Source organism: Eptesicus fuscus, chromosome 13, assembly GCF_027574615.1.
Source record: "Eptesicus fuscus isolate TK198812 chromosome 13, DD_ASM_mEF_20220401, whole genome shotgun sequence".
In the NCBI taxonomy this organism is placed as follows: domain Eukaryota; kingdom Metazoa; phylum Chordata; class Mammalia; order Chiroptera; family Vespertilionidae; genus Eptesicus; species Eptesicus fuscus.
Window position 1 is genome coordinate 82,937,047 of NC_072485.1, and position 11,003 is coordinate 82,948,049.

General features: G+C 63.3%; 1 protein-coding gene across 1 annotated transcript in view; it reads left to right on the forward strand.

The window, feature by feature from the left end:
• The first annotated feature begins 1,177 nt into the window (after window positions 1-1,177).
• EPS8L2 (EPS8 like 2) overlaps window positions 1,178-11,003 on the forward strand; it is a 19,130-nt gene continuing 9,304 nt past the window's right edge. The window contains exons 1-4 of the mRNA XM_054725509.1: window positions 1,178-1,318; window positions 3,579-3,668; window positions 3,801-3,856; window positions 4,528-4,592. Coding sequence (XP_054581484.1) covers window positions 3,625-3,668; window positions 3,801-3,856; window positions 4,528-4,592 — 165 coding nt within the window. The 5' untranslated portion in view covers window positions 1,178-1,318; window positions 3,579-3,624. The remainder of the gene's footprint in view (window positions 1,319-3,578; window positions 3,669-3,800; window positions 3,857-4,527; window positions 4,593-11,003) is intronic.

The window sequence follows — 11,003 nt, forward strand, 5'->3', positions numbered from 1 at the left end:
CCACGTGGTGACAGCCATGGCGTTCGGACGCCGCTCGGCCTCCAGGAAGGGGGAGGGCAGGCGGGTGCCTTCCCTTCTGGGTGCTCAGCACTCGGCAGACAACCAGGAAGCCAGTGCTCGCAGGGCTGGGCCGAGGGCGAAGGCCACTTCCTGTTCCCCCCCCACAGGCACCCCCTCCACAAACACACACCCCCCCCCCGCAAGGCACCCCCTCCACAAACACCCCCCGCACACGCACCCCCTCCACAAACACCCCCCGCACAGGCACCCCCTCCACAGACACCCCTGCGATGCCTGGAGACCCGTCCCTGGGGTCCTGGCACCAGGAAAGTGCTGTGTGGGTGCCTTCCTGTCCCCAGGGGTCCCCCCAAGAAGCCCTCTGTGCCAGCTGAGAGCAGATGCACACCACCTGCCCGGCCCTCCCGGGCTCAGGCCCTGAGACCCTTTTGCTGCAACCTTTTCGGCTCCCCAGCCCAGGAGAGGAGCTGGAGCTGGGGCCCTGCACATCCACCCGGGCCTGCCCTCTGCCCTCTGCCCTCTGCCCTCTGCCCTTCTCACTCCACTGCCTGGCAGAGGCCCGGAGTGGGTGCAGGAGGAAGGACCCCTGCCCACGCCGGGCAGAGGCTGGGGCCGGGGCTGAGGAGGGAGGCACTGCCCGGAGCACTCCCGCCCCCACTGGCTCCTGCCCTGGCCCCCGGGACAGCCAGGCCCCAGGCGTCCCCAGCCGCCCACCAGACACCCCCTCCCTCGGTGCCCGGCTGGGCTGGGTGTCGGAGAATGGAGGCTTCAGGAGTTCCTATTGAGAAGGGACCCCCCCCCCCAGACACCCACTTAGAGGCGCAGCCTGGCCCTAGTGCTCCGCGACCAGCGGGAGCTGAAGAAAAGGGGACCCTGCCCCTAAGCGGGGCCAAAATGGGGCCCCGCCACCCCTTATGGGGCGCAGCTCAGGGGCGCCCGGAAGGTCTCAGAGCCTCACCCTGCAGGTCCCCGCGCAAGAGGGGCTCCCGCGTCCGCTCACCCGCCCCCGGGCGCCCCGCTCTAGGGGTGAGGCCTGGGCTGGGGGCGCCAGTGGCTGGTAGGGATCCCCCGCGGGGAACCCTTTGGGGGCGGGGTTCAGAGCAGGGGGCGGGGTGCGCCGCCTGTGCCCCGCCCCCCCGTGTTGTCCAGGTTCTAACCTGCCGCTCAGGTTCCTTCTGGCGGCTCCGCCCCTGTCCGGCCGCCCAGCCCTGCCGCGTCCTCCCGAGCGCAGGAGCCCGGTGTGGACAGACGGGCGGACGGACGCGCGCGGACGAGGGGACTAGCCGGCGGCGAGCAGCAGGTGAGCGCCCGGGGTCCGGGGCCCAGCGCGCCCTCCCTCCCGCCCCCCGCGCCCCGCGCCCCGCGCCTCGGAGCGACGCGGGAGCCGCGCACAGACCCGGCCTCAGTTTCCCCAGGTGGCGGTGCGGCGGGTCTGCGGGCCGAGCCGGGGCGGGAGGCGTCGGTCGGGGCGCGAGGGGCTGCGCCGGGCTCGTGGCCGGGAGCCCGTCCCGCTGCGGCCTGGCCTGCCCGTCCGCGGGTGCGCGGGGCCATCGGGAAGCCTGGGCGCGGAGCCGGGGCTCGGTGGGGGCACCCCGCCCTCCGTTGAAAGGGGGGTGAGGGGGTCTCCCTGGCCTCGCAGGTCGCACACCCCATCCCGGGGCGGCCTGGGCCTCCCGTGGGAGCCGACATGGAGGCGCGGCTCCCTGTGGGTCAGACGGCAGGAGGCACTTCCTGGGTGGCAGCGAGGGAGCCCAGGCCAGGGAGCTGGGACGGGGTCAGGCCCCGGGTCACGGTCGGGGTGTGGGAGTTTCAGGGCGGGCGCGGGGGCGGGCAGGGCCCGGGGAGCGGACTGGCGGGGGCCCGGACGTGCCACCTCCCGCTCTCCCACATTCTTCCTCCGGGGCAGCCCCTGTGCGAGGGTGTGCCGTGGGGAGGCATTCGTCACAGGCCGTCCCTGCCCTCACCCCAGGTGGAGTCTGCCCCAGGCCGGGCCCAGCTGGCGGCCCCTCCCCCGCTCTGCACACACACACACACACACACACACACACACACTCACACTCACACACTCACTCACACACACCCCGGTCCTGCCCGGGCCCCTCCAGGTCCCTGCCTGGTGCCCCGCCTGGTGGCTCAGAGCGCCCGCTGGCCTGCCCCCCGCAGTGCGCTCAGCACCTGCCTGCCCCCCGCCCACCTTCCCCGTCATCCCTCCCTCCCGCCAGGCCCCTCCCTCACCCGCAGCTCCCAGCCGGGCACGGCCAGGGCCCCACCCGGCTCCCCTGGGCCTTCAGCTGGCTCCTCCCCAAGGTCACCGGGCTGCAGGGCTGGAATTTGAACCTGGATCCGGTCCCTCCGCACTCCCTGCCCTGCTGGGGCCTCCTCCCCTGCCCGTGTGACCAGGCTCAGGGTCGGCTCCCCTTTGCACCCGGAAAATGACCGCAGTAAAACCAAAGTGCAGCCTGGGCCGGGGGCCCCTGGGGGGGGGGCGCCCCTGCCCCACCAGCTGAAGGAGCCTCCCTGTCCCCACGGGACCCAGATGCCAGTGGCCGGACCCCCTCCCTCTGGTCCTGATGCTCCCACCCGCCGCCCGGGAGCTGAAGGCACTGGTTCCCAGCCCGGCTCTCCGAGGGGAGGGGAGGGGAGGGCCGCACGGCACAGCCTGTGCGTGTCTGAGGGTGCCGCAGGCCCCGCTTCACTGGGGGGCGGGGGGGGTGCCTGGACCATGTGCCCAGTGCCCTTGGCTCAGCCCGCCAGGAATCCCATTAAACAAATACTCGGCTCACCCACTGAGGTCATGAGCATTCCGGACATTCTCGAGGCACTGATGGGTGGAGGAAGCTGGCCGAGCCCCCCCACCCCCACCCCAGAGCCAGGACTCTGTGGCAGGTGGGCACGTGGGCAGGTGGGGGGCTGTGGCTGGAGGCCCCCAGGCCGCACACTTCCTGGTAGGCCTCCCTGCAGGTAGGACCTGGTCAGACCGGCACTTCTGGGCTGCTCCCCGCCCTGGATGCCAGCACCCCTGGTTTGTGGCCGCTGGCCGGGCCGACCCCGACACTGAAGCCACTTACTGGTGACCTTTGACAGGAGGAGGATGTGGGCCCAGCGTCCCCACGGGGTGCACACCCAGGGGCGCCAGGCTCTGCTCCTGCCCCTGGGGGTTCCCTGGGCTTGCTCGGGCGCTGGGTCCCCAGGGCCCATGGCTCCAGCCTCATCCGGGCCTGCCCTGCTCCCGTCTCGGGGCCTTGGACGCCATTCTCTCTGCTTAAAGGTGCTTCCTCCCCGGCCCCCTCCGAGCCCCCAGGACAGCCTTCTCGCAGCCCCCCCAGACGGCCTCTGGGAGCGGAACCCTCTGCTGGCCCGTCCTGGGGTCCCTGTGGAGGACCCAGGGTCTGGGGGGGAGGGGGCCGCGGTGACGGCTGCTGGGACATGGCGGGGTAGGTGGCCTGGGCATCTGGGTCCTGGACAGGCGGTCAGGGCTCCAGCCTGGATCTGGGCGGGGCACGGGGAGACCCAGAGGCCGCTGCCAGGCGGTGGTGTCAGCCCGCTCTCCCTCCGCCCAGGGCCACGCTGAGACCCGCCTCCACCGCTGGCCACGCGGAGGGCGCCATGAGCCAGGCGGGGTCTATGAGCTGCTGCCCAGGCGCCGCCAAGTGAGTCCCCCGCCCCCCGCTCTCCCCCCCCCCCGCTCTCCTCCCCCCGCTCTCCCCCCCCCCCCCCCGCCCACCACAAGCAGTCCCGGGAAGGGGTGCAGCGGCCCCACCCTCACCAGCCCCTCCCCGCAGCGGCAGCCTGGGCCGGTCTGACAGTGCCGCCAAGATGAGTGCCAAGGACCTGTTCGGTGAGTGAGGGTTGAGGACGGGAGGGTCCCCCCCCGGGCTGCGCTGCGCCCCACCAGGGGAGGTGCAGGGCACCCAGGAGGCTCCGGGACCCCAATCACCCAGCCCCTCGGGCCCCTCCGCGCCGCTCCGGGCCCAGTACTCCCCCCCCCCCCCAGGTAAGGGGAGAGGCCTTTACTAATAATTCAGGGCCATCAATATTGATTGGGCTGAGCTGCTGCAACCCGATCGGAGGGGACTGGGTGCCAGGTGTCTGCTGCAGGCGGGCCTGGCCACCCCCAGGCCTGCCCCTCCCCCAGCCCTGCCCCAGACGCATGGGCTCAGCTGTGGGTGTGGACAGGGTGCCCAGTCTGGGGAGCCAGGAGCCCTGGGAGGGCAGGGAGCTGTTAGCTGGCAGCAGGTGGGGGGCAGCCTCCTGCACCCCCACCTCCGGGACAGACCCCAGTCCCAGGCACCATCACCGCCTGAGCAGGTCAGCCTGGGGATGGAGGGGGCCGCCTTCTGCCAGGACCCGCGTCTTTCCTGGTGGCCACGAGGGGCCCACCGAGCGCTGTCCCTCCCTGCTGGCCACCGCCTCCACGCCGCCCTCCCCGTGGCCCCGCCCGCGGGTCCAGCCACCTGGCAGGGTCCCCGGGGCCACGTGTGGGTGAGTGACTGGCGTGTCCCCGTTCAGAGCAGAGGAAGAAGTACTCCAACTCCAACGTCATCATGCACGAGACCTCCCAGTACCACGTGCAGGTGAGGCGGCCCCTCCGGCTCCAGGGGCCCAGCAGGGAAACCGCGGCCCGGGGCCGAGTGGTCGGCCCAGCTTCTGACACCCGCATCGGGGACCAGAGCCAGGCACGGCCCACACCTGTCCTGGCTCCGCCACAGTGGGGGGCCTCCCTCCAGTTCGGGGGAGCGCACAGTCCGGGGGTCGCAGGGCGCCCTGAATCTGTGGGGGAAGGAGGTACTGGTGGCCGACGGCACAGTGAGGCCAGGCCTGGTGCCGTCGGACACGCCTCAGGTGGGCAGACCCGGCGGGAGGGGAATTGTCGCCCTGGCCCCGAACAAGGAAGCGGACGGGGGGAAGCCGGGGTGGAGGCGCGGCAGGAGCCCACAGCGCCTGGCTCCGAGCCGCTGTCGGGGAGCCAGCTCGGTCCCCTCTCTGGCAGCTGCCCGCGGGAGGGCTCGCTCCTGGGTCCGTTTCCCTCACGCTCAGAACTCGGGCACCGTGTTCCCTGCGTGACCTTCCTGCGGCCACATTCCTGCTTCCTGGTCACCGGCCAGCCCGCAGAGCAGCGGGGCTGGGAACGGCTGAGGAGGGAGAGGGGGGGCCCTGACCAGGATGATGGGGGCCCTAGACCAGGAAGGCATGTACTTCCCTCCCCAGAGCACCCTCCCCGCCCACAGAGGTCAGACCAGTCACGGCTCTCTGAGCCTCAGTTTCCTCATCCACACAGTGGGTCCACAGAGGCACTGGGAGCTCCTCTGGCTCTTGAACTGGGCGGTGTTGGGTGGCCCTGGGCAGGCTGGGCCGTTCTGTGCTGCCAGGCTGGTGCTGCTGCTGACTCAGTGCCCAAGGTCAGGGCAGGGAGGGCGAGCGGGTCAGCTCTGCCTCCGGGCCGCCCAGCCCAACTCCGGGACTTTGGTCCCAGCTGGCCTGTGAGGGACCGCAGCCGGCACGGCTGGGCATGGGCGCGGTTGCCTGCCCCTCCCAGATGAGGAAACTGAGGCACAGAGAGAGGGTGAGAGGCGGGGGCTCGGCCCTGAGCGGCCCCGGCAGCCGGTGATTTTGTTTGTGGACTTTTTCGGAATGAGTGTCATTGGCGTTGCGGGGGGCTGCAGCTCTATTAGACTGGGGGCCACCCCGGACGGAGCTGTCTGGGGCTCCACCCCCCACGGCCTCGGGCTGCGCCGTCCCACCCCCGTCACCACCGTTCTGTCTTTCTGGGAGTCCCCCATGAATGAGGTCGCACAGCTCCTAACCGCCTGGTTCTGCTCGCAAAGTGTTTGCAGAAAATGGGAAGGTGGGGGGGGGGGCGCTCTGCCCACCGCGCAGGCACTGCCCCGGCGGGCGGCGGGCGGCGGGCGGCGGGCGGCCCGGCTCCCTGAGGAAAGGCTTAGGGTGATGGCGCCGGTCACGGCCACCTCCTCCGCTGAGCCCGAGGTTTTGTTGTCGGTGGCATGGCTGAAGGTTTCTTCCAGGTTTGCTGGATGCTTCACACCTCAGCCTTTTACATGTCGGTCTAGGAGCCTTTTCAGTTTTTTATTTTAATTTTTTCATCTGCAACGATAAAAAAAGAAAAATCATTTTTTTAAATATATTTTTATTGATTTCAGAGAGGAAGGAGAGGGAGAGAGAAACATCAATGATGAGAGAGAATCATGGATCGGCGGCCTCCTGCACGCCCCCCACTGGGGATGGAGCCCGCACCCTGCACATGTGCCCTTGTCTGGAATCGAACCCGGGACCCTTCAGTCCGCAGGCCAACGCTGTCCACTGAGCCACACCGGCCAGGGGTTAACTTCCCTTTTGAGTATGGCGTGGACTCGAGGCTAATTTCCCCGTAGGAACACGCAGTTACGTTAAAAAGACGTCCTTCCCGCATTGGATTGCTCGGTGTCTGTCAGAAACGGATGAGTGGGACACGAATGGGCCATTTTTTCACTCACCGCAGTTTATCCGTCTTGACATCAGGCGGTGGGAGTCCTCCAGCTTTGTTCTTTTTCTTCAACATTTCCCGACTCTTCTCAGTTCTTGGGACTTGGATTTACACTGTAGAATCAAATTGTCTGGGTCTACCCAAAACACGCCTGGCAGGATTGTGATTGGCATTGAGTCGACTCTGTGGATGGTGTAGGGCCGTGGTCCGCAAACTGCGGCTCGCGAGCCACATGCGGCTCTTTGGCCCCTTGAGTGTGGCTCTTCCACAAAACACCATGGCCTGGGCGAGTCTATTTTGAAGAAGTGGCGTTAGAAGAAGTTTAAGTTTAAAAAATTTGGCTCTCCAAAGAGATTTCAGTCGTTGTGCTGTTGGTATTTGGCTCTGTTGACTAATGAGTTTGCCGACCACTGGGGTAGGGAGCGCTGGCGTCTTAGCGGCGAGCAGGCCTCGGGCTCCCCGAGTCTCTGGCTTTCGAGGTAGAGTTCTCTCGTGCGGTATCCTTGGTTGAAACGCTCCTTGGGTACTTGGTCTTTATGAGCTCTTACAAATGATATTTATTCTTTTTTAATTTCTCACTTTCCAACTGTCTGCTGCTGGCCTGCAGAAGAGCAATTGAATTTCTTTAAAGGAGCCGAGTGCCCCAGCTCGGGCTGAATTCCTTGATTTTGTTTTGTTTTGTTACTCCTCACCTAAGAACATTTTCCATTGATTTTAGACAGAATAGAAGGGAGGGAGGGACGGAGCGAGAGAAAGAGAGAAACATCAGTGTGAGTGAGACACATGGATTGGCTGCCTCCTGGACGCGCCCCAGCTGGGGCCAGGGATCCAGCGTGCAGCTGAGCTCAGTGCCCTTGACCAGGAATCAGACCGGCGACCCTTCGGGCACCGGCGGGCACTCTGACCATTGGCCAATGGGCCACGGCCCTTGATGTCTTCCCGGGGGGGCGGCTTGTGAATTCATTGGGTTTCCAGGGTGCACACCCACGCGTCTTAATTAAAGAAAGCCGTTACTTAATTTCTTCTTGTAGCCGCTTTATTTTTCCTACTTGATCGCCCTGGCCAGGCCCCCCCCCACCCACACACACAGACAACACCTGATAGAATCCCGGCCTTGTGTCCCGTCTCGGGAGACAGCCGTTAGCATTCCCCGTGACACACGCCGCGTGCTGCGAAGCCACCTTTGTGGACGGGGACGTGCCTGTCCTTCCTCCGGGTGCTGAGACGTTTCGTCCTGAAAGGTGGTTGGAGGGTAGCAAATGCTTTTCGGAGTCCCTCTGGTTGGGTTTTATGACCATTGAGCCGACCTTGCATTCTGGAGGAGACCGTTCGTTCACACGGAGCTGCCCTCTGTGCTCATTGGCTGGCGCTGTGTTAGGTTCTTTGGCATTGATGTTTGTTAGAGATGTTGGTCTAGCACTTTCTCTTCCTGGGATGCCCTTGGCAGGGTTTGGTGTCAGGGTTGTGCTGGCCACATAGAGAGAGGGGGTGCTTCCCTCCGCGAGCACGCCCACACCTTTCTTCCCCTGCTCCCCCCCGCCCCCCCCCACATGCATATCCTGAGACTTGCAGCCAGGGGAGCAGCGGGCAGTGGCGGCTCGTCCCGGGCTCACCCCCTGGGCCGGTCTCCGGGCCCCCTTTTCTCTGACTTCCCAGTGAGCCACAGCAGCCCGCCGCGGCGCACTGCCTTCCCGTGACGTTTCTGGAGAGCCAAGGACACCCAGCCTGCGCTCCCTCCTGGTGCTGCTTCTATCTCGGGCCCTTCCGTGTCTCCCTGTCCCCAGCTGCAGCCACTGTCCTCTCACAATCATAACATAAATCAATACGTAGAGTGGGGAAGTATTTTCAGAAAGAGCTGATGAAAGATTGTTATGACTTCTTCCTTGAATGCTTGTTAGGGTTAGCCTGGGAGCCCCTCTGAGGACGGGGCTTGCTCTGTGGGATGGTTCCTTCCTTCCTTCCTTCCTTCCTTCCTTCCTTCCTTCCTTCCTTCCTTCCTTCCTTCTTTCCTCCCTTCTTTCTCTCTCTTTACGTGCCCTTGACCCGAATCAAACCCAGGACCCTTTGGTCTGCAGACCAACGCTCTATCCACTGAGCCGCACCGGCTAGGGCGGGAGGTTTTGATTATGAGTTTACTTTCCTGCCTGTGAGGTCTGTAGTGATGTCCCCTCATCACTGATCATTTCTCTCTCTCTCTCTTTTTTTTTTTCTTGGTCAGTTGCTAGGGGGTTGTCAATCTCACCCACCTTTCCAGAACAAGTTCTGGGCTACGTCGGTTTTCCTCCTTTGTCTGTCTGTCTGTCTGCGAGCTTGTTCGCTCTGCTCTTCGTTTCCTTCGTCCACTTCCTTGGGGCTTTGTTTGTGGTTTTCTCTTCTTGAGGAGAATGCTCAAGTCGTTGACGTTCAGGCTTCCTTCTTTGCTCACCGAGTCACTGAGCCCGTCAAGAGCGACATCAGCGACACCCTAAGCTTCGGTGCGCGTGTGTTTGTTATAACACAGTTCAGAATACGGTTGACCCTTGAAAGAAATGGGCTTGAGCCAAAACCGGTGTGGCTCAGTGGATAGAACGTCGGCCTGCGGACTGAAGGGTCCCAGGTTCGATTCCGGTCAAGGGCATGTACATTGGTTGCGGGCACATCCCCAGTAGCGGGTGTGCAGGAGGTAGCTGGTCGATGTTTCTCTCTCATCGATGTTTCTAGCTCTCTATCCCTCTTCCTTCCTCTCTGTAAAAAATCAATAAAATATATTTTTTAAAATAAAAAAAAAGAAAAGAAATGGGCTTGAACTGTGTGAGTGCACTTATACGTGGAATTTTTTCAACAAATATGTATTTTCTCTTCCTATGATTTTTAACATTTTCTTCTCTTGCTTACTTTATTGTAAGGATACAATATGTAATATATATAACACAGAGAAGATGTGTTAATAAACTATTTATGTGATCAGTAAGATTTCAGGTCAACAGTAGGCTATTGGTAGTTAAGTTTTGGGGGAGTCAAAAGTTACCTTCTGATTTTTTCTTCCTTTTTTTCCTCTTTCTTTTTGTTTTTTTCCCTTTATGCGCAGATGTTTTAATGCCCCATGTTACTCAAGGGCCACCTGTTCTTTCTCGTTTTCCTTGTGACGTCTCTGGCCCCGGGGTTGTTCAGAAGCGTGTTGCTTAATTTCAATTATTTGGGGGTTTTCCAATCATCTTTTTGTTATTCGTTTCTAACTTAATTCCGTTATGGTCAGAGAACAGACTCGTACGGTTTGACTCATTTGCAGTTTACTGACCCTTTTGGGGCCCCGCGGCGCCTTTCGGTTCGGTTCGATTCAGTTTGGTTCGGTTCGGTTCAGTTTGGTTCAGTTCGGTTTGGTTCAGTTCGGTTCAGTTTGGTTTAATTCAGTTCGGTTTGGTTCGGTTCGGTTCGGTTTAGTGAGGCTGGGTTTGGTTCGGTTCGGTTCGGTTCGGTTTAGTGAGGCTGGGTTTGGTTCGGTTCGGTTCGGTTCGGTTTAGTGAGGCTGGGTTTTGCTAACAGACGGGCTGCCTTACAGCCCCTTGTGCGCTTCTGCCCACTCACCGCTCTAACCGGCGGGTGGGCGCGGGGGTGGGGTCTGCCGTGGCACCTGCGCAGGCGGCTCTCCACGTGCCTGGCTCCCCGCACAGGGCACACCCCACCCGCAAGGACTCGTCAGTCCTGGCCCACAGACGAGGCTAAAAAATTCACCCACATTTACTCCTAAAAATGGTCTCGGGTTCACCTGGCACCTCTTTCCTTCCTTGGAGAGCGGACAGGTGGCCGTAAGGAGGCCACGGGGTCTGTTTCCCGTCGGCTCTGGACCCCCTCCTGCCAGAGGTGCCGACGTGAGTCTTTCCTCGGTTGTTTGTTTACGGACCTGGTGTCGTGCTTCCTGATCACACGACAAAGCAGGCTGCTCCCAGTCAGGCCGTCATCGTGGAGAGCGTCGGCCCACGGACTTGCAGGGTCTCGGGTTCGATTCCGGTCCTTCTGGTCAAGGGCTCCTTGATCGCTGGCTCGGGGTCGGGGCACGTGCAGGAGGCAGCCCATCGGTGTGTCTCTCTCGTGTCGATGTCTCTCTCTCTGCCTCTCCCCTTCCCTTCCCCTCGCGCTCACACCAATGGGAAGCCGCCCTCGTGAGGGGTGACGTTGCCCTCTCTACACGTTGACAGCCAGCCTCGCGGGTCTGCTGCATCGAAGCTTCCCGCTTTCTCTTTCACTGCGTGCGGCCCCCTTCCAGGAGGACGGCTTCCGTGTCCGTGTTAAGTGCAGAGACGGCGCTTTCTTTGGAGCCCGCTGTCCCTCCCACGCGGGCGCCCCTGGGAGGCCGCCTTCCTAGGTGGCCAGGAACCCGCAGCTCTCTCCCCGCTTCCCGGGCCTGTTCTAGGTCAAGTCTTGACTGTCTGGAGTCCGTGTCCCTGTCCCTCCAGCTGTCCCAGGAGGCGGGGCGGCAAGGGGAGGGTTGGGCTGGGCAAGGGTCCGCAGGGTGCCGCCCGGACGC